This window comes from Aspergillus tanneri, assembly GCF_003426965.1.
Source record: "Aspergillus tanneri strain NIH1004 chromosome Unknown AapTan_8_pilon_pilon_pilon, whole genome shotgun sequence".
NCBI classification, from domain to species: Eukaryota; Fungi; Ascomycota; class Eurotiomycetes; order Eurotiales; family Aspergillaceae; genus Aspergillus; species Aspergillus tanneri.
Window position 1 is genome coordinate 933239 of NW_022984635.1, and position 26727 is coordinate 959965.

Below are 26727 nucleotides of genomic sequence, written 5' to 3' on the forward strand. Positions count from 1 at the left end.
TGAGAATCTTGAGAACCTCCAAAACATTCCCTTGGACCTCAACCTATCCCATACAAAATACAATACATGCTCACGTCTAAAGTCACCCCGTTCATACGGAATCTCTCGTATTAAGATATGCAATGTAGCAAATCCCGCCATGTACCAGAACTTGGGGCGGAGAAATGAAGTAACCTCACTAATCATGGCGTATCCAATACTCGTAATATGTTTTGAGCAGATCTCGCATGGGCTTCACTTGTAGAATGTCCGGATGATCGGCTAGGGCACGTCGTAGATTCACTGTGCTAAAAGGAGCAATGCGGTCCATTTCCTCCCACCATAATCTATATCCGGCCAGTCGATCGGCAAGTACCGACTCAACTACCCTGATATTCGAATCTCCCGCTTTGAGATACTGTTCTAGCCAATCGACAAATGGCATGCTCTGGAAGGGAGTAGGGGCACAATCACTCAAAATGTCAAATATATCTTTCAGTGTAATTTTCTGTCCCTCATCCGGCAGAACGACATTGAAAGCATGACCGATGCTATCATCTTTCAGTGATATGCGAAGAATTGCGGAGCAGACAAAATCAATAGGGACAAATTGGGCAAGCTGATCAGGTGCTCGAGGGTAGCAGCCGAGCCGAATACAGTGTGACAAAAGTCGGTTGAAGAAGTCTTCCTTCTTGCATATGCCCGTGGCACTATGCCCGGTGACAATTCCTGGTCGGTAGATTGCAATAGGGAACCCATTTTCCATGGCATTCCAGGCAATACTCTCCGAGACAAATTTGCTCTGTGAGTATCCGAGGGTTTGCGAGATCTTCTGCGATACAAGAAGGGGTCTTTGATCTTCAGGTGTCTCTTCACTTAGAGACGCAGGAATAGCGCATGCTGAAATGCTAGAGCAATGATGAATCGCCTTTAAACGCCCAGTATTGGCGAACCGGATAAGTTTTAGCAATCCCAGAACGTTGGCGGTGCGATGAACCGAATATGGCAAGGTGTAATTCGCGTAGGCCCCGAAATGGAATATAACACTCGCCCACTTCGCCAATTGATCATATCTTTGCCTACTAAGTCCCAAATTCTCTTCGCCGATATCTCCAGGGACTATGATGACCTTAGACGTAAGGTCGGCGGATATTCCAAACTTTCGACAAGCGTCCTCGAGGCGACCTTTGCCCGACTCAGGATTGCGGGCTCGAATTAAGCATGCAACTGACTTTACCTGTGGCAGGCGCACAAGTTGCTCCAGGAAGAACGCTCCGAGGAATCCTGTTGCCCCAGTCAAGAAAATGCGACCCTCCGACTCAGAGGTCCACTCAGGGGCCTTGCCAGGGATGGGATGCAGATCGACCCCTAAGTTAATGTCCTTCTCGTAATTCTCTCCGATAGCAGAGTCCACTACTAGCTGCTCATTTTCTGGTTTTTCTTCGTTTAACAGGCCGCGCATCTTCTGAAGGGCGGCCTTACTGAGCTCTCCTGCAGTTGCTGCGTTGGAAACGTCGACCAGAGTTAGCTCTAGCCCAGCATGACGGCGGAACCAAGTCCGGATTTCGAAAGTCATCATGGAGTCTATGGCAATATTTGATAGCTCTTCTTGCGTCATGCCATCCGGATGAGATGTGTAGGAAGCTACCAATTTGCCCAACTCTTCCGTGAGCCTTTGCTCGGTGGCCGGCTTGTCTAGAAGGTCAGGATTCTGCTTGATGGCTTTCATATATTCTCTTAACTCATCTGCTTTGGAGCCGGTCGACGTTTGATTTATACCCGCTAAAATGTTATTCCAGATACTGCACCGGGCTTCTTGAGTCCACATCACCAGAAGTTCATTGTCGGAAATGAAGCTATTAGACCCAAGCCCAACGAGCAGCTGGCTTGGCGTATTGAAACGAGATGAAAATATTGCCTTCTCCATGGCCTGCAGTAAATGCGTCTCTTCCAGCATCAGAATAGAGCTTCCACGCGCCCTTGAGAATGTTCCCTGGAGCGAAGATTCTGAAACGTATCCAATATCCTTCATGAGACCAAGATCAATACCACTGGCGACCAAGCCCTTCGACTGACGATACTGGACGAACGAATCGAGGAAAGCATTTGCCGCTCCGTAGTTTGCTTGTCCAGTCCAGCCACACATGCCTACCAGCGAACCCATGAGAACAAAAAAGTCCAACGGCGTGTGTTCTAACGCATTATGGAGGTTCCATGTTCCTTGAACCTTGGGACCAAGGGCGGTAATCCATTCCTCATATGACATTTTGTTTAGTGTTTGATCCTGTTATGATGAGATAAGCTGGATGCCGTGGGCCAATTGTAGATAAAGCTTTATTCGACATACCTTCAACACCATGGACAATTGAATAACACCTGCAATCGGTTTTGGGGCCAAAGATACTGCTCGTCGGACATCCTCCATATCCACGACACTGCCTGTTATCGTGGTTACTTTACAACCTTGGTTCTCCAGATCTTCAATGAATGCCTGTCGCTTTGCTGATGTTGAATCGGACCGTGAGAGAAAAACTAGTTGCCGAGCTCCTTTCTCTACCATCCACGTTGCTATCGCCCGACCAAGGCCACCAAGGCCCCCGACTAACAGGTAAGAAGCAGAAGATTTAAAATATGGAGTTGACTCGTGCAACCGCGACACAGGAAGAGTTGCTGGGTTTTCCGGCATCTGTATAATAATTTTACCCATGTTCTGTCCGCTTTGCATGTATCTGAAAGCCTTTTGCACATTGACTGCTTTGTATGTATGGATTGGTCTTATAGGTTGTGCACTTCCTGTTACAAAGTATGAAATCATATCCTTCGTTATTTGACGTAGCAGTGCCGGGCTATCATCAAGTAGCTGGAGTAGGTCCACGCCGACGAACGAGCGATTGTCAGAGAACAGATCCATGTCTAATTTTCCATGGCCAATAAAGTCGCGTTTTCCCAGCTCCAGCATTTTTCCTGACTTGGCAACACATTTCCATGATGCATGTAGCAACTCACCCGACAGTGAGTTTAGGACAAGATCCACACCCCTGCCGTGGGTCTTCTCTAAAACACCAGGAAAAAATGAAGAATTGCGCGAGTTAAATATTCGATCGCGTGGTATTCCCACTGTTTCAATGAGAAATTGTACTTTTGCTTCACTTCCAACCGACGCGTAGATCTCAGCACCCTTCATTTGGCAAATTTGAATAGCCGCCAATCCTACTCCTCCACACGCAGAATGGATTAAGACTGATTGACCTTTCTGGAGGTTTCCAATATAGATAAGTGCGTATATTACCGTGGCATAGACGCAGCTCACGGCAGCAGCATCTTCGAGGGACAGCTCGTCTGGGATAGGCAGGCAACGTTCCGCGTGAACAACCTTTCGTGTGCATGCCAGCCCTCTGCCTAAAACCATTACCCTGTCTCCGACAGACAGTGTGTTGACGGCAGAGCCAACTCGACGAACGATGCCACTGGCTTCCAGACCGATATCATCCTTGCTCCCTATGAAGCCCATAACCTCCATCATGTCCTGTCCTATTTAGCAAAGAGTCTATGTGGATACATATGGATTGCTCACCCTAAAGTTAAGTCCAACGTACTTGATGTCTATTTCAACATCCTCGTCACCTAGCTTAACGGGCATTAAGTCCGTGCACGACCACATTAATGAATCTAGAATTGCATATGCACCAATATCTAACACTCGCGAGCTCTTAGGATCAGGTACTTCGGTGAGCTGGTCATCAAGGGAACTCCAGTGAAATCTATTCACATAGACAATGCTATCCTTGAGAGCAAATTCTAAGTCCCGGTAGATCATTGGCTTGTCGCTCTGGGCTAGAAGCTTTTCAAATACCTGAACCACTGGTCGTATGGCACGATCATCGATCTGGTCAACTTCAAGAGTCGCAAAGTCCCGAGTCACTTCATGACGACAAGTTCTTATGACACCCAGCGTTAACGCAAATCGAGGATCTTCGCATCCCATCTGTACAGATCTGGTGACCCATAATATGTGGTTATTGCTCATATTAGATATAAAAGATTGTAAGATGTTAAATTCAGTTTCCGTCATTTGGTCGAAAAAGGGCCCATCAAGATCAATCAATGATATTACGTTTGACCCGGGCGGTGGTGGGTGCTGTAGGCTATACCAGCTGACAGCATATCCGGCCTCAGTAAGTTGGTTTTCCAGGTCTAGCGCCCAAGGGGTAATTGCTACACGATAGTAGAGACAAACAGATTCTTTGACAGGTCGTTTCACTGGCACAGGTCTTGACACGATGTGTGCCGTCAATTGGTATGGCATTTGATTATCGTGTAACAATGCATCCACGCCAGTGAAGTTGGCATCAATTAGCCTTTTATGCCATTGATCAATGGATATATACGGCTTCTCAGCACGCTCATCGCCTTCCCCGAGCCACCACCCTGGAAGTAGGCCCATAATGTAGTCAATAAGTGGCATCTGAGGAACCAGCTCAATGAGCAGTAGGTGACCGCCGGGGGCGAGTAGTCGTCTTGTATGTGCCAGGGATTTAGAAATATTTGGTGTGGCATGCAAAACATTCGACGCAATGATTAAGTCATAGCTTTCCGCTTCAAACCCTTGTTCAATGGGGTCGTTACTGATGTCCAAAGTAGCGTATGCAATACTCGGGTATGACTTGAATCGCTCCTTTGCCTCTGGTAAGAATCCAGGAGACACATCAGTAAATGTGTATTTGGAATACAATCGATTGCCATGATCTAATGTTAATCCTTTCAAAGCCATGGCCGCATCTCCTCCAGTCCCACCACCTATTTCCAAGACCCGAAGTAAAGGATTAGAGTGTCCAAGCGCTGTTAGGAATTCATTCCATTGTGTAGAAGCCGATGCTTTTTCATAGAATGATTTCAGTGTGCCATTTTCCATGAGGAGATTAAAAGGCTCCACTTGGCCATCCAATACACCATTGATCGACCGAAGCAACCTGCAGCATAGCTGATAGCTTGGAAGTTCCATTGAATCCTTCGACACACATTGGTAGCTCTCAAGCGCTATCCTGCGCTCATGGTCATTCATGGTGGCGACATTCGTTGCTTCAGAAAGTAAATCTGGCCCACCGCGACAGAGGTTTTCATACTGTGACTGTATCCAAGAGTGCCATTTCTTCAAGTGCACGGCTTTAGGAACCGATGAAACTGTCCGGTGGTATGTCTCTGCGATGCACAAATATGCAAGTCTGCTGAGATTTTGTCCAAGACATATATCGATTCTTGAGTCTGGTAGCCAACTTTCACAAGGGATAAAATCAATGTGAGGCTTCCAATGTGATGTCGATGCCAAGGGAAGTTTAGGACTGGCAAGATCAGGGTCCTGAATATTAAAAAACAATCCCTTAGATAGAGAAAGGACGACTTGTTCTCCGGCCATAACAACGCCATTGCCAAGTAAAGCACCACCCGATTCATCACAGGATACTGCAAGCGACATTTTTCCACTCCCTGGGCCAATATAAAGTTCTTCAATGGCCATGGGGATGCATAGTCTAGTCATTCGCCGAGGTATACCATTAGTCGCTGCTACACTGAGCAACTGTAGACTTTGATCAATGACAGTGGGATGAAGTGAATAACAGCTAGCATAGGCATCATCACTACTTATAGTAGCAGTTGCTCTTGCCGCAGTTGGACAAGCAGATATACACTCAAGTCGGCGAAATTGAGGTCCGTATTCCAAACCGCGTCCCTCTAGGGCACTGTACCATTTTTCCGATTCAACATGTCTGGAATGGATGGGGATGTTTCTGGCGTGATATTCTTTGTCTGGCCCCGGCCTTACTTTCCCGACGCAGTACCTCTTCCATGAGTCCTTTTGGTAGGCAAATATTGCAAAATCATACCAAACGGAATCAACATCATCAGCTAGTTTTCCTGGTCGCATGCTTGTGACAAGTTCAGTAGTGTCAGATGGTACAATTGTCAACGCTGTTTTCATAAATAAGTTCTTTACAGTGAAGTCCAGAGAGCCAGTAATTTGACGGATGGCTTCACCCACCATTCCAATATAGGCAGCGCAAGGAAACACTACTTCCTTGCAAATCCTATGATCTCCAAGCCATGAGATCTGATCTGGTTGTAGGAGATTCCTCCACGACGGCTCCACACAGGTCGACTCAAGGCCGCGGCAACCCAGGAGTTCGTGATACGGAGCCTCCCGGAGCCTCCAGTCATGAGCTAGCCGACTTTCACTCCACAGCCTTCCTTCATGCTGCCACGGGTAGCGGGGAAGGTTGGTCAACACCTTACCCTCTTCTACCACATGCGAAAGATTGATAGGAGCGCCGTGGCAGAATAGACGCCCAGCTGTTTCCATGAGAGCCTCCCACCCTCCAATGTTTCTGCGCAGTGTAGCTACGTAAAAGTTATCATTTTTCGTGGTAGACTCATACTGAAAGCACTGCCGTATAGGTCCTGCCAATGCAGAGTGAGGTCCAATCTCTAAAAACAGTTGAGCTGAAACATCGTCCTTTAAGATCTGCCGGATCGCGGGTCCGAACAAAACAGCAGACTGTAAGTTCCGGCACCAGTACTCTGCATTTAATCTCAAGGGATTGAAAATAATGTTTCCGGTAACAGTTGAGTAAAGAGGTACCATAGAATCATTGTGCGATATATGGGGCAAAATATGTGCCCTATACGCTTCTGCTGGCTCTGTCATATGATGAGAGTGATATGCAATGTCCACTAACAGACGCCTGGAAAACAAGTTTTTGTCTTCGAGGTGCATTTGGGATAGAATACCATCCAATACCTCCTTGTCGCCGGAAAGGGTGATACTCTTCGGGCTATTTTCGCAAGCAATTGTTACACCTGGTCGTAAATAAGGCCTGGCCTGTTCCGGCGACATCCCCACTGCGGCCATTGCCCCGGGAATAGATGATACTGCCTTTACTGAATAACCCCTGAAGTACGACAGGATGATAGCAAGGCTTGCGGTTATAGCCCCTGACGCATAAGCGGCAGCGATTTCCCCGCTCGAGTGTCCCACTACAGCTGAAGGGACGATATCCCAGCTGCGCAGTAAATTCACCAGAGCTACCTGAATGGCAGTGCAAAGAGGCTGCGCAAACTCAGCTTCTCCAACTCTGCTAGTGTCTTCTTCTCTTGACAATTCCTCTAAATTCTTGAGTGAGAAGAGAAGCCAAAAACAAATCTTGAGAAACTGACGTACCTTGGATACTCCATGCTGGAGCCGGTTCCAGGCTTTGCAGGACTCCATCAAGAGCCTGAATGTCCTGCCGGAATTTGCCAAACCGCGCCATTAGGTCCCGTCCCATTCTAGGCCACTGCGCTCCTTGACCAGTGAATACGAAGACCACACGTGGCGCAATAGATTGTGACTTCTCAAATTTGGAGACGAGCCCATTTTCGCTCAAAAGTGCAAACGCCCTATTTCCGAGATGGACGCGCCTCCGTGCAAGGGTGTGAGCAAGGTCTTTCGACACTAGGGGGTTGGCTTGAGCATATTTTGTAATTAAATCAACGCGTAGATCTAAAGAGTACTTGGACTTCGCCGATACAACAAGCAAGTGTGTATTACAATGAGGGAAATGGCCCTGTTTTCTGGTTTCGGGTGGGCAGCATGATGCGGCTGAATCCAAAATTGTCTTCGAAAGTTAGCGGTAGGGCCGCCTGAAATTTAAGCAGCAAATAGGAGCAGTTGCGTGGCTTTGTGGGATTGAAATAGAACCAGTAAAATAGCAAACCACTTGAGCACCTACATGCGCGTTTGTCCCTCCAATACCAAACGAGTTGACGCTCACTCTCTCGCGTTTGCCGGCTGGCCACGATAACGGGGAGACCGGCACATCGAGTTTGGCGCTATCAAATGGGACTTGGATTGACAGATTAGCAGAAACGAAGATAAGCAGTAGAGAACGACACCACTTACTCTTGGGATTCGGAGTGTGGAAATGGACATTTGGAGGGATTGTGTTGTGCTCAAGCGCCAAGACGCATTTGATAATACTTGTAATGCCTGAGGCGCCCTCGGAGTGGCCGACGTTGGGCTTAACCTAGTTGGGGTCAGCTGCCTTAACTCCAATCCATACTCTGCTGGACCAAGCTCACCGCGCCAATGTAAATTCCCTCATTGCCGAAGATGTTGGCCACAACCGATGCTTCTACCGTGTCTCCTACAATCGTGCCTGTACCGTGGCACTCAAAGAACGCGGTCTTTGAAACCTCTTCGCCCTTAATTCTCGCTTTCTGGTATGCGTGCCTTATAAGTCTCTCTTGGGCTTCGGAGCCTGGTGTTGAAATGGTAGGCGTCTTGCCGTCACAATTTACCGCGGTGGAACGAATAACCGCACGTATCGGGTCGCCTTCTCGAAGTGCATCATGTAATGGCTTGATGTAAATCACATTGATGGCCTCACCTCGACCATATCCGTCGGCTGCAGCGTCAAATGTTCTGCAAATGCCACTGGTTGAAAGGACCATATTCTCGGACATTGTTGTCGTCATAGTCGGCCCCATGATAAGGTTGGTTCCTGCGACAAGGGCAGAAGAGCAATCACCAGCGTATAAAGCTTGACAGGCATCGTGTAATCCCACCATTGACGAGGAACAGCCTGTTCGGAGAGTGACACTGGGTCCATGCAAATCGTATATATAAGAGACACGATTCGAAAGAGCGAAGTCCCCAGCACTCATAACACGGAATCGGTCATGTTGCAAGGAGTCTTTACTCAAAATATCCAACCAATCCTCTCCAAAGACACCCACGTAGCAGCCAATGTTGGATCCTTGCCAATTAACCTGGCCGGCATTTTCCATACACTCCCAAACAACTTCAAGCAGAAGCCTTTGTTGGGGGTCGAGTTTTTCTGCTTCCGGTTTCCCTATACCAAAGAATACGTTATCCAGCTGGGAAATATCCTGATGCAGAAAATGGCCGTTTTTCGTCCGTATTGCGCCCGGTCTGGATTCATCGTAGAACGCTTCGACGTTATATCTTGAGTCCGGTACTCGACAAAGACCATCACGTTTGTTAATGAGAAAATCCCAAAAATCTTCTGTGCAGTTAACGTTTCCAGGAAGTCTCATTCCCATACCAACTATAGCAATTGGAAATGGGACTGGATCAGCATTAGAACCGTGGGTATCACGCCCCTCCGCCACGACCCCATTCGTCTGGGCGGAAGGCCTCCCTTGACTAGGGAGATCCACCTTTGGCCTTTCATCATTGTGAACTATTACATTGGTGAAGGCCTGTTCCATAATTTCCACAGTATCCTGACGCACAATATACAATGACTGCGGGCTAACTTAATATAAAATATTGAGTATTAAGCTCAGAATTTGGAATGGTGGTCAAGGAGAACTATGGAAATGGCGGCTCGTGCTGCTTTGGATGTCCCATACCACCTTTATATTGGAAGTGACAGTTCATTTCATTTTGTGACATTAGGTTAGTGACTCGAAAGTCTACGGACATGGGCTGTGCGGTATTTTCCTGCATAAGTGATGTCAGGGACTGTTAAAAACAATACGCTAATAACATTTTATTCTTATTAGTATGCTGTTGTCCGCAATGTCACATCCAATTATCACAGCTCCTAAGACAGGGCTGCGCGCCTTGAACCAAATAGTAGCCTTTGTCTAACACTAGGGGATGTAAAGTGTGGCAATATCCCCTTTGTGATACCAAATTACCGGAAACCTACTTTAGGTTTTTATAACAGTACAGGTATAGAAGATTCACGGCATACAAAGGATATTGAAATTTAAATGCAAAGCCGCACATTGGTGGGAATAGCCCAGAGAGCTACGCATTTTTACTATCTAACTAGGTAAGATATAATACCACAGTCAGATTCTTCGCTACAAGAGTATCGTTTGCCCGGCTCAGACTGCTCCCCATCCATACGGTAGTAATATCCAGACACTAGATATTGGAATCCTAATATTGCGTGCGTTGAATGCATTTAACCCTCAGCGCTTCATTCCAACATGCCAGATACATTCCAGTATATTTGCATGCAGTACACCTATATAACACCAAAAGAATGGCCCAGTCTATTACCAACGTGGGTCAATTATATTGGCTTTATCACTTATAACTCTATATCATGCTCATTGTGTTTTAATTGTTTTTCTTTATCGCCATTGAAGTCTGGACCTCCCAGCAGAGGGGCATTTCTGGGCGATATATCCATCAAATAAATTCGATCTAGAGTATTCCGAGTATACCCATCGCAGTACGTCCCCTGTTACCCCTATGATTCCCTACATTAGAAGCATTTCAAAATAAAACTCATTACATTTCATCGCATCAATTATATGGTTCCCTGGTTTACGGGAATTGCCAAACATCCGGAGAAGGGCATTTAGACATGCCCGAATTATTGTTGTATAGTACGACTAACCACGTTATGATAGTAATAAGGTCTTTACCAGAGTCTGTAGTGTTTCACAGCAGGAAGTAGCCACTGTGGTTGGAAAGACTGCTAAATGTTAAACAAAGAGGTGTACTCCCCGGGTTCGTTTTCTAGCATCAAAAAGTTTCCGTACCAGACAAGATTTATTCGTGGTCTCGATTTAGCAACAACCCTGAGACAAATAGTGAGGCGTTAAAGGAATACTGTTTATTTGCAGAATCAATGGTATTCAGATTAGCAATAAGAAAGTCATCATTTTAGTTGACTGTCAGCGGGGCTTAACTGCAAGACAAAAAGAGGACTAACTGACAGCTGTGGTTGCATTCGGTGAGGTCCGATTGCTCATTACAGTAACACTTTGTTTAAGTAAGTCTATTGAAGCAATTTCATTGAGATATGCGCAAGATTAATCTTGTATTTACAGTTGGCATAATAAACGGGGAGTTTGCCAAGGCTTTCGCCATACACAAAGAGAGCAAAAGATGCGGATGAGCAGGAAGCAAAAATCGTAATCTGCAAATAGACAAGAAAGCAGGTTACAGTCGAATAGTAAACTCTCCAGTTCAACACTGCAGTCAGCGGAACCTCTCAAAGTTTCTCTTTGTACAGGAAAACATGTACTATAGGATTGAATTAACGTTACCATTTTCGACCCTTGCATCCTAACCTTGCAACTGTAGATGTTGCCGATTTTATACGCCGGCAGTCTGGAAGAACTATAATATACTGCAGATTAGATAGTCCTAGCTACTAGAAATAACGCTATAGACCTTGAACACACTGCTATAGTAAACAAACTATGGGATACTGAGGTGTCTCCGTTTAACCTCCCTATCCAAGGGCTGCCGTAGCTTGGTCAGCTACTGCTGCAATTCTTCCTACCTACATATCGGCCTGGCTCAGCATGGGAGAGTATCCTGCGGTACAGCGTTGAATCTCAGCCAGCACCATCCCAGCAACCATTTCCTGAAACTGAGGAGGAGCAGCCTGGTCGTTCAAACAAGATACGTTGACCACATATACTCGTACATGACGCGCGTGACCGACGTCGTCTGGACACGGTACGACCGGGGATCAGTCGGGACTCACACATTTTTGCTTCCTTGTCCGACAGATCGTTATAGAGAGTCTTAGCCCCGTTCTTGATACTAAACCGGCTGTCGGCCTACACCGGATATCATGTCAGTATGCTCCTACTAACGCAGATCAGATCTGCCATGCACCCTGACATCTTTATTCGGAAACTCTCCAAAAGTTCCCAGGGCTGAGCTCCCCTTCCCATGAATAAAAGCTGAATAGTAGAAGAGATGAAATAGCACTCCCTTTATCTTGCAGGCTGCAGAGATGAGACTCTGGGTAATCGCTTCGCTGCCGACAATTCCCCTAGAGGAATGCATTACCACGACAATGGACTTCCTTTCCTCAACTAGAGCCTGCGTCCCGGCAATGGCATCGTCGGTCAGGGTGAGGGTGGGAAAATCATCGCAATCCACATCCGAAATGCTCGGTAGGGATGGGTGGATAACGGGAGCCTCGTTCTTAAGACGAGTCCGGAGGCCCTCGTAGACAAATGGTTTTTAGAAGGATCTGACACATACTAGATTGGGATGTTCTCTTACACATGTCTGAGTCCCAAGCAAGTATGGAACGACAATGACGATTGCGGATTTCTCACAAGCCATATTTACAGTGAGTGAAGGGGGTTGGGGTTAGAATTCACAAGGCTAAGATCGTTGACGTAATACTGCGATGCTGGGATCTGGGGGCGGGGCGGAGGTGCGTGAATAATAAGGCCTGTTTGTATGTTGGTCGCGAGTAAAAGCGTAGGATTCTCGGATGTCAGCATTACCTGAGATTCGAGCGGATTTCAGATAGCTAGGACCCGAGAATATCCGCCGACACAATATGGCATATAAACAACAGTGAGGAAACTCATATGGGCTCTCTATTCAGATATCAACATTCCCAATATTCCAGAGGAATACAGAAGCTATCTAGCACTATGGTATCTTTTCAGAACTGTAGGATTTCATCTAAGGATGTTGACGAACACTCTTGTCCTGGCTGTATACGGACTGGCGCTGAATCACCAGGATGGCTGCTACGGCGATCCCGGCCCGGCCATGCGCATCTACGACACATCCGCCTACCAATCTGCAGGACACTGTCTGATGGTGTGCAGAGATCTGGGATTCAATTACGCTGCTGTCCACGACACTGACTGCCGATGTGGAGCTTCGAAATCCCAAGAGGGGAATCGCATACCACGGAAACAAGCGTGATATGGGCTGTGTAGGGTACCCACCGGATCTATGAGGGGTAGAGTATTCCCACATAGGTATTCATAGCCTTCATGGCCTAACTAATTCATAGGCGGTGGTAAACATGCGTGGTCGCTGTTTTCAACTGACAATTACATGGGACCCGACTATCTGTTATCAGTGGGCTCCTCTGGATTTTCAGCCAGCAATATTGCACACTCTACGGCATATGTCCATGGTCTAGGCTAGACATGCAAATATTATGGTTGCCACATAGCCATATACTATATTCTAAACTTGCCAACGAGGGGCAATAAATGATGTATTTGCATAAAAGACCTGTTCTTAGCACTTGATCAGTAAAGCATGCCGGGGTAGCAGACCTTCCGTGCACCCGAGTCTGGCTTGATTGCTCTGGACTAGTATTAAAACAAGCAGTATTGCCAGTGAGGGCACTATAATCCAACTACTAGGCTCTGTCCTATAGAAATGCCATAGGGTAGCATGTATGTATGTATATTCCGTATGCTCTTCTCTTTTCCAAGCATTCCACCCTGACGGCATTAAGCCTGGAATAGCTCTTTGATGCCATCCCCCCAAAGCATGGGGTGAGACATTTACCATCGACTTCATGATCATATGAACCAGGTGTGGCACCTTAACCTGGGCAATGGGCCTAACGGGCTATGAAATTGACGTCTAGGATGCAAATGGATCACAGGACTCGCAATCCATGCTGACAATCTGGTTGACACACGAACGACTAGCACAGCTGATTGCTCGTAATCTTTCAAATATGGACGGTCTTGCCGAGACGGGGGATGTCGACTCCCAGCATTTTTGGCAGTTCCAGATTCTACATTCGAAATCGTTAGCCCTTGGCTGGTTTTTTAGTAATACTCATGGATCGGGATCAATGTGGCTAACAGTCTAGTGGCTATGTTCAGGGAATATCAGAATGGTACTTATTCTTTTATGATGGAGTCGTTCATTGATACTGCATGTGTGGCTCCTATTAGGTCGAGCTGGTCATCGGTCGAGTTGAAGATATAATGAAGTGTATTGGGTTTATAACTAAATGGACATAACATGTCCATCAGTAGACACGTGAATTCCAGCGTGGTGTTTATCCTCCACTGTTCTCACCCTTCACCTCATCGGCTACCCGCTCACCATCAGGCCTCTTTGGAGGAAGATTCTTCTTCACACTTCGCCACTCCATCCCAAAAGCCCCTAGAACAGACAGACAGGCCATAATAAGCCCGATCTGGAAGCACCTACGCAACGAACCGTTATAGGCTTCCAGTGCCGCAACACGGTCCTTGCCCGGCACAAGATCCAGCAACTTATTCGCGCCCGTACTCTGGACAAGACCATGTGTGATGCCCTGGGCCCCACCAAGACGTTCGTCCAGCTGATTATCCAGCACATTCTGACCCACAGTAGTGAATACGGCACCGAAGAGCTGTTGACCAAAAAAAACATAAGCGACGCCCCAATTGCTATGTCCTCCCGCGCCAGCACCGTCTGTGCGGCCATACTCGGCGTCTGTGAGCACGACCCGAGACCAAAGCCGTACAGAATCTGGAATCCGATCCAATATCCTGTGGGGGTGTTGATCTCCAACGTGGTGAGCAGCCCGGCGCCCACAGAAGCAAGACATGTCCCGAAGATTGTGAATGGCGTGTAGTACCCGGTGCGTGAGATCAACTGGCCCGTTCCGATGGACGATACAACGAGAGAAATAACCATTGGAAGCAGGTGAATGCCACTGTCGACAGCAGAGAGACCGTCGATAGCCTGGAACCAGATGGGGAGATAGTACACTAGGTATGTGGCAAATAGTCATTTACATTAGCATACACTGCTGTTCTTGAGTCTGAGATGGGCACTAACCGAACACCATCATATGCGCACCAAGGCAAGAACTGATCCAGAACCCAGAGGCAATACTGCGCTGGAGAAAGATGCGCGGCGGCAATGTCGCTTGCTCTGGCTTCCAGATCTGTATAATTACAAATATAATCAAGAGGATAAAGGCAAGCACAAACAATGCGACCATCCGCCCTTCACTCCACTGGAAATGGTCATCTCTAGTCAGAGGTAGAAAAAAACAAATGCATTAAAAAAAAAAAAAAAAACCCTGACTAACTTACTGGATACGTTGTGCCACCCCATTGTAAGGCCAAACACAGACAGATCACGCCCGGGACTAGCACTAGTAGACCCAGGATGTTAAGCTTCAGTAGCTTCTCCGCTATAGGAATGTCTGAGTCTGGACGGTGAGGGACATGAAGCAATAAGAACACAAGCACGATTACCACTCCTCCCAGTGGAAGATTAATATAAAAACACCATCTCCATGAGACGTGCGTAGTGAAGGCTCCGCCGATCAGAGGGGCTGTCACAGATGAGAGGCCGAACACGGCACCAAATAACCCCTGGTACTTGGGGCGCTTGTGCAGCGGAACTGCATAAATCATGACGACCATCTGCAATGGGTGTGAGGAGTAGGTTCAACGAGGCAAGAGGGTTAGGACATACAACACCAGCAAGGATACCTCCTGCCCCTAGACCTGCGATGCTTCTGCCGAGGATGAAAGCAATGGAGCTCGGGGCCGTGCCACAGAGGGCAGATCCAGCTTCAAATAGGATGATGGAAGAGAGCAAGGTACGTTTCACACTAAAGAGGGCGTATATCTTGCCGAATGCTAGCTGGAAGGCGCAGTTCGTGAGTAGGTACGCTGTGCCGTACCAACCAATATCGCCCGCCGAGTTAAACTTGTCAGTGATTTGGGGGATGGTAGTCGAAATGATGAGGCGGTCCTTCGAGTTCGTTAAGTCTTTAATATGCTTATTCATGAATATCAAAAAAGAAAGAAAGAAAGAAAGAACCCATACCAGAGACACGAGGAACATGGCGACAAAAATGGAGATCATCAACAGTGCAAGCTTCAGCCCCGAGGGGTAGACAACAGCATTGTGGTTCTTGCCCCTTGACTCGTCGCCATCGGATGGTCGAGACATAATGTTCGACTGTCGTCCTTTTTGCGGGATCCATTTCAATCTTTGGCATAGCTTTGTCGCGAATTTAAATGATATGGGAATGCACTGCAGTATGGGTGGATGAGACTCGCTTCTCGGGCCCAAAAAGTAATTTTTCCTTTCCGAGCCCCGGACACTAAACCGCCACTCCTTTTCTTTTCCTCTAACCACAGTCTGGAGGGTCAATCAATTACACAATGCCTCCTTGCCGGACATCGGAGTTGAAAAACTACTCGTGCTTAGCTTGTCGGCAACGCAAGATCAAATGTGATCGGCATACTCCGTGTTCCAATTGTGTTAAGGCCGAGCAGCAATGCAGCTTTGTTCCGCCCGTGCGTGGCAAGCGCAAGAGAACAAACCCCCGGAAAGAGGGTATACATGCCAAATTGAAACGATATGAAGAGCTACTGAGGTCATACGGTGCTAAGATTGACCCCTCTGATGATTCTGACTGCCCGGAAGTGGCATCTCAGCCTGATGCAATGGACGCAGATCCTCTCAACAGTAGCTCCCAAAGATTGAATGAGACGAAATCCAAACTTGTGACAGTAGGAGAGTCGTCGCAATACGTTAATAGGTATATCTGATACGTTGGTCTCGATACTAGCTTCTAACGTCGTATAGCACTCCGTGGTCCGACATAGGCGAAGTAAGTCGCTTCACTTCCTATCTGCGACTATATTTGCTTACTATTCTAGTGTCAAAATCCAGAACTGGGCAGCCTGGGTGAGGCCATAGACCAGTCAGGTGTCCATGAAAGCGACCTCTTATTTGAAACCGAACAAAGTAAATTGGATATTTATGAGGGCCTGCACCCTTCCTCCCAGATATTGCTGAAATTAAAAGAAATATACATCGATCGAGTGGATCCTTTGATGAAAATCCTGCATCTTCCTACGTTCTGGATGGCGCTCATCAACAGGCGACAAGAAAAACATTCCAGAAGCCTGGAAGCCACCATTTTTGCTTTCTATCTTGCAACAATTAGCAGTCTGAAAGACGAAGAGTGCCAGAATCTATTTCAAACAGGGAAATTTGTCCTATATTCCCGCTATCGACAAGCAACTCGTCAGGCCTTAGTCAATGCCGGATTTCTATCCACGTCCAGTCTACTGACCCTCCAAGCATATGCCTTATACATGGTATGCTACATGCACAGCCCTCTTACACATTATCTGCCACACTAACGAACAAGATGTGCGTGCGAAACTTCTATCGCTGCGATACCCTGTTCATTCTATCCGGAATTTCCATCCGACTTGCCCGCAAAATGGGCCTCCACCAAGATGGAGCACCGCTTGGCCTGTCTCCATTCGACAGTGAAATGCGCAGACGCCTCTGGTGGCATCTCGTTTACGTAGACTTCCGCATCTCCGAGGTTCTAGGTACTAGGCCGTCTCTGGATCTTTCCTCTAGTAATACAAAGATACCTCTGAACGTCACCGACGACGACCTCAGCCCTAGCATGATCAATTTACCCCCCGAACGAAACTCCATCACTTCCATCTCCTTCTGCCTGATTCGACACGAAATCCTCTTCACACTCCGAAAGTTCTCCGGTAACATGCACTTTGAGTCCCTTTCCAGCTCGACCAGTCCGCTCTCCCAAAAAGACGCTATCGTCACCCAACTCGAAGATCACCTGGAACAAAAATACCTCCGATACTATGACCCAAGCAATCCTCTTCACACATTCGTCTCAATTGCCATACGGTCATCGATTTGCAAAATGCGGCTATTTACACACTCACCACACCAATTCCTCGCCCGTGGGGAGCCCATACCCACTCACGACCGCGACATTGTATTCACCAACGCCACGAAACTGCTCGAGTATGTGATCATGGTTCAGGAGGGGCGTCACGGTCTTGACAATTACACCTGGCAGATGGGGCCCAGTTACATCTGGAATGCAGTTTTGTATTTGCTTATCGAGATGCGGCGGCGGAAAACAGGGACCGAAGTGGGTAGAGCGTGGGAATTGCTTGCGGGGGTTTTCGCTCTGTACCATTACCCGAAGTTTCGGGAGAAGAACAGAACTTCAAGGGCTGTGTATGCTGTGCTGGAGAAATGGACCCTCGAGGTGTGGGATGAGTATGTTGCTGCGTTGAAGGGAGATGACCTGAGGGAGCTGTACACGCCGGAGTACATTAATATCATCCGTCGCTGTCAGGGGCGGGAAATGCAGCCATCTAGTGCCCAAGATCGGAAGGGGGCCGGTTCTGAGCCGATTGTGCGGTGTGAGCCGAGACACAGCACTGTTCAGTCTCATTGTCATAGGGACCTTCCTGGTTGTGAGACTTTGGAGTCATATGACTTTCCGGATCTGCTGTCTTTCGAGACGGATCTCGATGAATGGGTGCAGTGGGAACAGTTGCTTTCAGATGGATTCACACATATTGATGGAGCATGATTAGAGATATGAGTCAAAGGGTGTTTCGTGGAGGTCTCATATAAGAGGGTAGGTATATACATTTATTTCAATTGATACAATCTATAAAGGTATAGGTAAGCTGGAGCTTTTAAGAATCATGTCCAAGAAATAAGTAGCAGATACGACCTAGAGGCCCACAAGCCACTCATCGACCATCTGGTCAAACTCCGGCTTATATAACCACGCCAGATCAAACTCCTTACTCTCCTCTTCATCCTCCCCCAGCTTCGGCATCCTCCGCCTATTTAGTTGCGCATTAAGCCCCAACACCTTATCAACTCTCTCCTGCCGTCCTCTCTGCCATTTCTTCAGCGCCCGTTCAAGACATGCATTGCTCGTCTTTGCCAAAATCAACGAATATGTGTACACGTCTTCAAATGCCTGGTTGACGCCCTGTCCCGCAGTCGGGGGAATTGCATGCGCCGCATCCCCGAGAATAACCACTCTTGAGTGCTCCGAGCTCCAGCGATCAAGTTTCGGAACCACGTAGAACGGCCAGAGATTGATCTTCGCGGGGGAGATCTCTGATACAGCCCGTTGCACAATCTCGGGAAAACTACCAGCTCCTTCGCGGAGGAAATTGACACACCAATCTTTGTCACTCATGAGACGGCTCCAGCCGTCTCGGTCCATCTCCGGGGCGGATTTCTGCCGTCCGATTAACACCTCAGAGCCGTCTCTCAGCTGCGGTGCAATCACAAATGCCCCGTATTGCTTGTTCATGATTGTCACAGGTAATTGGTACCCCTCTGGGACCTGTAATTGTTTTGTCGGCACGGCAGCAGTCACGCCCATGGCGCCTGTGAACTTCGTCTCCAGGGAAGGATAGAGATATTTGCGCACGCGAGAATGGATCCCGTCTGCGCCGACGAGACACGTTGCTTTCTGCGTGGTGCCGTCTTCAAACTGATAAGTCACATCTGTAGTGGTCTCGGCGATCACGTTCATGAATTTCTTGTTATACTGGATTGGGATATTCTGCTCCTTTGCAAGGCCAGATAGCGCAGTGATGAGAACATGTCTGAAAATACGCATGCCGCAGTACCCGTAGCGTTCTTTATTGCCGAATTCATACACGTCGATGGGCTCGTTACCAGAAGTGCGAAAGTGCAAGTAGTCAAAGTCAAACCCTTCTGTACGAATGCGGTCATAGACGCCCAGGATATCTAGGATGCGGAGGGCGTTGGGAGATAACATGATGGCTCCGCCGATGTCGAGAGGTGCAGATATTGCCTCATATATAGTGCATGGAATTGATTGCTGATGAAGTGCAAGAGCCAATGTGAGGCCGGACAGGCCTGCACCAATGATTGCGACATTTTCAATGGACATGCTTTTGAAGATGCAACTGTTGAACAGTGACAGAAAACTAAAATAACTAGAGTAAAATGTCAAATATATGTTGACTTTGTTCTAGGTTTGAGTGGTTTGATTCCGGTGGAATTGCCGATGAGATGGGTTGGTCGACACTTATAACCCACCCTTAATCTCTCGATGCATTCATTCTTCAGTTTCTCATCAGCGCCTCTATGTTCATCATAGAGGTGGGTACCATATCATTGGGGCCAAAGCAGTGAAACTGTTGCCATATCTTACCCTTTTCCCGGAGCCGGGGCTTCGGATCCGAACGGAAGTCCCGCTCCGGACACTTTTCCGACAGTTCAATCCACTCGATCAGTACTGGCTGTAAGCGGTTCTGTGCTAGCCACTGAATGGATAGTGATTGTACAACATGCTCGATAGCTCAATATGCTTTTATCATAAAGCGTCCCTGGCATTCCCAATAGCGGCAGTTCAGTCATCGCAGTATAGTTTCAGCTAGCAGGTCATGCGAAAGAGCACTATCGCGGACAGACCAAACCTGCATCCAGAAGTCTATCCGGACATGCATATGTGACGTTACGATGGGGTGTATCTAACCTGTGCTGTTCACCCGACTGTACAGTCTCACATATTCCAGGTAAACGATTCATCGTCAAACAAAAACGGGTCGCATGGAGTTCCTACCAGTGTGTTTGGATTCGTCACTGGCGATCTTAAATCACTATTTCGTCCTAACGTGGCTGACTCTGGCTTGCTGTCCGATACAGTAACTTCTTTCGAATTCAAATGCGAGGTCTAACCAGTTAGGTTCTCTTCAACGGATGTCCAATCGCGTAACACCATCGAATTCCCGAACCAGAAACTGTAGCGTGCAAGAAAGGCTATAGTTGGCAATATTACTGGCTGCTAGCAGATGGTTACTGTGGTGCCGTACCACACCTATCGAGTTCAGATCATCTTTTCAACTCTGGCGCATTGTTGTTTATCCATATGACCGGTCAGCCAATAATTTCCGTAAGCGTTTTACCGAGAATAATTAGTATGTTGGAGGTAGGTACACCACGGAAGCAACTTTGTATATAAGAAAGCACTTCGAGAAACAGCGCTGCGCGTCCTGGCTGACGAGAGTCAAGACGGCACAATGCCGTTTCTCAGCGAGGGCGATGTTCTATGCGCATCGTGGGCACAAATTAATGTTGTACCCTTGTCAAGAGATTCTACCAGGCTAGTTCACTTGGTCAACGAGCTCTAGTGGCGGCCGACATTAGCTGAAGCCATATATCTCCAATGCTGTAGGCTAAGCTCACGTCTTACTTCCCCTCAAAACTGCTTTTGATAAGTCTCTATTACATGGCGTCCCAAATCCGCCAATGTATAACAGAGTCTCGCCCGCGGGAGTAGGTCGAGGCTTACGCAGCATTGTGGAAACAATCTTGGGCTAGTATCTCTCCTCTTCTCGGTAATGGCACGATGCACACAATAATTTGCTCAAATTGGTCACAAGCAAGGCTATTCGACGTGGGCTTTTCTGGCGCAATTATCAAACATCCGCATACGGTTTCGTCGGATTTAGCACCACGAAGAGGTGTCTGCCCATTAGTGCGGGAAAAAGATACATACCCTAGATAATGCCAACAACCCCCATAGCCACCGTCCTCCAGTAGACAATGGTGGGTCAGGGCTTGTTAAAATTTCCTTCTAGACTTTTAATCGAGAAGAGTGGACGCAGTCCGACCGTCTCCAAGTAGATCCTTCGGATCCATCACCGGTGGAACGAGTTGCGAGGAAATATATGTGGAAGAATTATTCACTATATAATAAAAATCTGCAAAGCCTCAGTCCTGCCCAATGTTTTCGCGCGGCAACTGTCGACGGCAATAATGCAATATTCTTGATTTCTGAGCGGGAAGAGCAGAGGCTCGCGGTTAAAGGGCGACTAACCAAGGACAGGCAGCTTCTGTCCTTGGTCTCTCAAGTACTGGACCGGGAAGAATCGGAGCCAAAGTAAACCAACATGGGAAGCTTGGCTTAGAGGGCCTCTCTTAAGAGGAAAGCCTTCTTGTGAGAGTTCCCTTGTGAGGAAATTAGCCACGTGAGGGTTACTATAAAAGCAAAGGCAAGATGAGAGGGGATATATCATGTGAAACTGCTCATCGAGCGGTATACCTTCTAGAACAGTCGTCTCATACCCTATTCAGTCATAAGGCATGGGTATACATTAAGGGCATCGGTTTCACTAGGCACCACTGCGAGAATTAGAATTATGCCCTCGGTCACGCAGCGTCACCCTGATCATGTTCGGCGAAACGTGCATTTCCTAAAGCCCGTTTGTAAGGAGTCTTATTGGCCGCAGCTGACCAAACCCATAGTGGGTCCACTTCGCTAGATGATCTGTACAAAAAGGGAATAAATGTCTATTTGTGCCTGCGGAAGTGCTCGCGGAAGTGCTCATCGGGCACAGTCGAATTCCGTCCAATACTTATCCCTGCCCTGCCGCAGCGGTAGTCCCACTGCTTCCAGGCCACCGAGTAACGGGCCGATGAAACCCCATTTTTAACCGCAGAAAGAATGACTGCAGGAGCCACTGCGGCGCTAAGCTTTCGTTAGCTTCCGCAGCCTTGTCTATCTACGGAGTAATAGTTATCTGTCAGATTGTTGTGGAATTCAGGGGAAGTGATGCCTAATACTGGGTATACCAGCCCCTTATTGGGTGTACAGCCTTAATCCTGCGCGGCATGGACTTAATAAGCTTGTTAATAGCCTCTTGTGAGTCGTCCATGTCTGCTTTAAAGCATCGAGAAATTGAGTCCAATTGATTTTCGAATGTCCAGAGAGAAAGGGAAATGGGAACAAGAAAATAACCCACTGTGCTTACTGTAAACTGTTACTGCCGCCGGACTGATCCCGCCGTGTGCAAAATCTTTGTTCTCGGTGCGCAGTTGTTCCACGCCTTCTGTTCTGTTTTTATATTCTCTTCCTGTTGCGTCGAAGACCGGGACCATTGACGACTTGGCAGTCACCATTTCACCGCGGAGACACGAAGATATATCGCGGCCGCAGGAAGCCGACAACTGCTTCACGGTCTCGATTCTCAACCCAATGGAGTGCCATTTGCCCGTTCGTATCCTTCACCAGTGGGTTAGCGCCTTCCTCCACCAACCACTTCACTAGATCCAGCAATCATAGGATCGCGACAGATTTGCATCGGCTCAATGGAGTACTGGTCGGTGTGATGATTCTGTACACCTTGGTAAAATGGATAGATTATATCTAAGGTGGCGATCTAACGAAACATCAAACGTAGAGAAGGAAGGAAGGAAGGAAGGAAGAATTCTATCGTACAGGAAATGTGGGAAAATTTCCATGTTGTGGGATCAACAGTGAATAACATCTTGGAGTTCGGCCCAGGCCCTGACACGACGGTTAAAGTATAGAAAACCCACAGCTAAGACCTAGCGGTATCTCAGAGACAAGTAGACAAAATCACAATATTTAAAACCAAGAACTTCCCCTAGACCTTAATACATAAAAACCAACAAAGTTAATCCCATTAACACCACAGCACTCCACAGACTCGTCTTCGTTGCCGCAGCACCAGAGCACCCGAATTGGCTGATCTCCCGCGAGTGCGAAAGGCAATCCTTTAACTGTCCGTGGGTACTCTCCGTGGCATTGCAATACGCTGCACAGCTCTCCTCGCCGAAGTAGCCTATGCTACCGTTTACTTCGTGGCAGCATTCTCCTAACGTCGTGTAGGGGTCTTGTGTGGTGTTCCAGCGTTGGTAGATTGGTAAGCCGCAGGTGTTGGGGTAGAGAAGCTCCGGGAGGCCGGTGTTGTTTGCACAGCGGGCGGGGCCAATTAATGCCATGTTATATTAATATGTATATATATGTGTGTTTGTGTATCAGGAAGCGTGAGTATAGAATTCTATATTCTATGCTTGAATGTAAGTAGGAGTGAGTATCTAGTAGGAGAGAATAAGAGCCTACCGATGGTCGGTCGAGGTGCAGGGAATAAATATTATGTAATTAAGGCCCTCTAAAAGAAATTATTAAGAGGTTAATAAGTGTTTATCAGCAGAAGAAAAACACATGAAAGAGTTTGCCACAGGTCTAACATGGTGCAAAACTAAGCGACAATAAATTAATTGCTGGTGGAGAGGCACGCCACTGAGGGTTACATTTACTCTGTATTCAGGTAGCGCGCTACGGAGTAATCAGAGATAAATTAAGTCGCTCCATAAAATCAATTACTGGACTCATGTTGAAAGGCCTGTTTAAGTTAGCTATGCCTGTTAGCCGCCGACTAGCTCAATTAGGGTCTACGGAGTAGTTCCTATTTACAGGGAAGCTACTTTGTAATGAAAACAGAAACCCTATGTGCCAAGGCATCTTTGAATGCCAAGGCCCGGCTACAGTTGTTTTGAATCTAGTCTGGCCAAGTCGTGCGGTGCCACCCCTGTTGGTCTTGTAACCAGGATGGAAGGCAAAAAATATCTCATCGTTGGAGAAAGCCTGCTTGGCAAGTGATGTGACTCAGGGGGGGAAGAAGGCAGTAAGCTCATTGAACAGCTTCACGCAACCAGTTGCCTAATATAGGGAACGATATATCATTGATATCCTAGACCACGATAGCTAATTACCATGCTTCCTTGGATGGTTGACTCTCGCTCTCTAGAATACAGGAAAGGCGTTAAGTAGGGGACTGGGGGGTGTGAACCCCGCACATTAGGCAGTCACATAATATGCAGATCATTACTTTATCTTAAGGTCAAGCTATACCAGAGGTATGTTTGATAGGACTGGGCACTGGGCAGGTCGGATGACCAACAGAGGTGGCTAATTTCAAGTTTTATTTTTATGTCTGTAGAAAGCTTATTAAGGTCAGAGACATGGTATACCTTATGAACCACCTCAGGGACCTTTACCGGTGTCACATGTCTATAGATATACTCCGTTATGTACAGTACTATAAACCAGCCTAGTTTGAATGACTCCGTAGTCTAGGCTATGTGATGTTAAGCTTGAATCCTATTCCCTGACACCGATTAGTTATGTCTCAGTGTAGGTCGGGCTTGGCCTCCAAAGATATCTTGGCAGTTGTAGGTATCCTGTTTTTATTATATAATAGCTTTCGTGTATAAAAATCCTTTTATCTAACATTAATTACCACTGTTGATTAATGATTATCCAACCTGCCCAGGGCCAGTTATGTATGTCTCAGTGTAGGTCGGGCTTGGCTTCAAAAGATATCTTGGCAGTTACAGGTCGGAACACTCATGCAGGTCGGAACTGCATAAGTGGTTCTCGGCGCTCGCCCTAGTCCATTCGTCCATACTTCGAGTGTTTGACCTCGTCCACCTTCAATCTTCAACTTCACACTACTTAACGAAATGACCATGTTCTTCCTCTGAGCTTTCGTGTTTACAAAGCTCCTCTGTAAAGGAGCTAAATGCCTTGCTATCTAATGACTAGATATACACAAAGAGGAATCGCTGGGAGGAAGAAAGTAAAAGGGGAAGAAGTGTGTTCTCATCCTACAAAGGGGCCATGTGACTGCAGTAAGCAGGCCAACCATATGTGCCGATTGCAGCTAAGGCGAAGCCGAGCAATACGAGTTGCGGTGGTGGCGACCTTGCGGCCGCCGCTGAGCTCGCGGAGCTAGTTACTGAAGTTGCACATTCTTGTGACGGACGCCACATGACCCCATTAACCCTTTTGTTCCTGTTATCCCTGTTATCCCCGTTGTCCCCGTTGACCCATTTGTATATACAGATAGGGCGTCCCCCTCACCCCGGTAAAGAGTGCGTAGAAGCAGGGATCTCCCTTCCCAGCACAGCACTCCATCCCCGTGTGGCTCCATCCCCCGTAGATACCACACCAACCGCTGTGTGGTGAGCAGGTGCGTGGCATCGCACGGTAACGCAGACCGTGCGCGGGGCAACACATCAACCCACCTGCAGCCGGTGGACCAATGGAAATTGTGGGCTGGATCGGTTTTACGCAGAGGGAGCGGACGTGGACCGTCCAGTGGTCGTTCGCCCGTGAACGAGGAGGAAACTGGCGAGTAGTCAAGCAGTATTGGTGTGTGGTGCTGCTTGACGAAACCAAGATCTGCCCAAAAGGAGACGAAACCACCCTCCTATCTACGGAGGAGAATGGTTGGTGTTGTAACCAGGGGCGTAAGCGTTTACCGCGCCTGCCCCCCTCTGATGATTTTTTAGGCTCCTTGCTGGACCAGCATCAGGGTCACGTTTCGCAGATAAGTCGTCGACTGAATAATCTTTTTGCTTTCTCCGCAATCGGCACCACGGGCCGCTACGTGCCGTTTTACGGACGCGCGAATCTGGAACGCATATCATCCGGCCTTGCCGCCTGCGAAACATGATTTTGTATAACATGCGAAGGGCGTAAAGCACAGGAGCATCAGCAAAACGACTGTTTCGGTGTGCAACGTTGAGAATTCTGTCTGTTGCTTTCTGCTGCGCTTTTGCAACCAATTTTGGATGAGCTGAAGAGCTGTAAATGTCAAATACTCCCATGACGATGGATTGCCCACTTTTGTACTTGCGTCAACCAACGAGGTACAATCAATACTGCCGTCAGTTGTGGGAGGAATGTGCACGACCGGTATCTCTCATTATTGGGATCGGACCAAAAATAGGTAAAGTGACGCGAAAATGATGGTATATGTAGAATCCGCAATGTCTTCTCGAAGTCCTAGACATATATTCCCAGTAACTGACCACACACTAGGGCAGTGATAATTGGAGCCGTAGAAGTTCTTAAGAAGTTTCTGTATCTGATACACTCTGGGGAGAACCCAACGGTACCTGCTATTTACTCTGTAGGAACTGTACCTCCTTCGCCAACCCTACAATAGCAGAGTATTTAGTATAGTGACCGATGAATTCCTTGGCTTCAGAAAACTTTTGCATTGTCAACTGATGAACAAAGACAAACAAAGATGTCGTACCTGATTTAAAAGGGTAATCCTATTATTCCGGCCACGATGTCTGAACCAGGTCCCCTTGGCCGCACGTGTTCCTAAAAACAGTGGCGCCTTTGTAGATTGAGCGGTGATGTTCCCAAGGCTCTTCGATGATTAGCTGACATCCGCTAGGCGATGGTGTATTTCCTCACCCAGAATCAGGGACCGAAACATCTCTTATAGGATCGAGATCGACAAAATGAAGTCTGATGGACAGTTGTTCTTCTAGCTAAGCTACAGGCTGCTACATATCCTCAATAATCCCTTTGT

The 26727-nt window shown here is 47.5% G+C and overlaps 8 protein-coding genes across 8 annotated transcripts; 3 read left to right on the forward strand and 5 right to left on the reverse strand.

The window, feature by feature from the left end:
- Window positions 1-178: 178 nt before the first annotated feature.
- Window positions 179-9243, reverse strand: ATNIH1004_010926 (Type I Polyketide synthases (Type I PKS); the record flags this gene model as incomplete). The annotated part of the gene is made up of 7 exons (XM_033575494.1): window positions 179-2263; window positions 2327-3505; window positions 3554-7137; window positions 7193-7465; window positions 7766-7855; window positions 7913-8036; window positions 8092-9243. The coding sequence occupies 7 exons, from the start codon at window positions 9241-9243 to the stop codon at window positions 179-181; spliced, it is 8487 nt and encodes a 2828-aa protein (XP_033421349.1).
- A 2042-nt stretch (window positions 9244-11285) lies between these two features.
- Window positions 11286-12085, reverse strand: ATNIH1004_010927 (uncharacterized protein; the record flags this gene model as incomplete). The annotated part of the gene is made up of 4 exons (XM_033575495.1): window positions 11286-11455; window positions 11493-11568; window positions 11627-11962; window positions 12023-12085. 4 exons carry the CDS (start codon window positions 12083-12085, stop codon window positions 11286-11288), a joined length of 645 nt encoding a protein of 214 aa, XP_033421350.1.
- A 357-nt stretch (window positions 12086-12442) lies between these two features.
- ATNIH1004_010928 (uncharacterized protein) lies at window positions 12443-12719 on the forward strand (the record flags this gene model as incomplete). The annotated part of the gene is made up of 2 exons (XM_033575496.1): window positions 12443-12577; window positions 12639-12719. 2 exons carry the CDS (start codon window positions 12443-12445, stop codon window positions 12717-12719), a joined length of 216 nt encoding a protein of 71 aa, XP_033421351.1.
- Window positions 12720-13790: 1071 nt separating this feature from the next.
- Window positions 13791-15691, reverse strand: ATNIH1004_010929 (MDR family MFS transporter; the record flags this gene model as incomplete). Its single annotated transcript, XM_033575497.1, has 7 exons — window positions 13791-13897; window positions 13955-14129; window positions 14189-14490; window positions 14561-14741; window positions 14821-15156; window positions 15209-15490; window positions 15566-15691. 7 exons carry the CDS (start codon window positions 15689-15691, stop codon window positions 13791-13793), a joined length of 1509 nt encoding a protein of 502 aa, XP_033421352.1.
- Window positions 15692-15906: 215 nt separating this feature from the next.
- On the forward strand, window positions 15907-18122 carry ATNIH1004_010930 (putative C6 transcription factor; the record flags this gene model as incomplete). Its single annotated transcript, XM_033575498.1, has 4 exons — window positions 15907-16286; window positions 16334-16358; window positions 16408-16851; window positions 16905-18122. 4 exons carry the CDS (start codon window positions 15907-15909, stop codon window positions 18120-18122), a joined length of 2067 nt encoding a protein of 688 aa, XP_033421353.1.
- A 147-nt stretch (window positions 18123-18269) lies between these two features.
- ATNIH1004_010931 (FAD-dependent oxidoreductase) lies at window positions 18270-19475 on the reverse strand (the record flags this gene model as incomplete). Its single annotated transcript, XM_033575499.1, has 1 exon — window positions 18270-19475. One exon carries the CDS (start codon window positions 19473-19475, stop codon window positions 18270-18272), a length of 1206 nt encoding a protein of 401 aa, XP_033421354.1.
- Window positions 19476-21880: 2405 nt separating this feature from the next.
- Window positions 21881-23335, reverse strand: ATNIH1004_010932 (uncharacterized protein; the record flags this gene model as incomplete). The annotated part of the gene is made up of 3 exons (XM_033575500.1): window positions 21881-22050; window positions 22342-22592; window positions 23004-23335. 3 exons carry the CDS (start codon window positions 23333-23335, stop codon window positions 21881-21883), a joined length of 753 nt encoding a protein of 250 aa, XP_033421355.1.
- A 2105-nt stretch (window positions 23336-25440) lies between these two features.
- On the forward strand, window positions 25441-25854 carry ATNIH1004_010933 (uncharacterized protein; the record flags this gene model as incomplete). Its single annotated transcript, XM_033575501.1, has 2 exons — window positions 25441-25627; window positions 25691-25854. 2 exons carry the CDS (start codon window positions 25441-25443, stop codon window positions 25852-25854), a joined length of 351 nt encoding a protein of 116 aa, XP_033421356.1.
- Window positions 25855-26727: the final 873 nt, after the last annotated feature.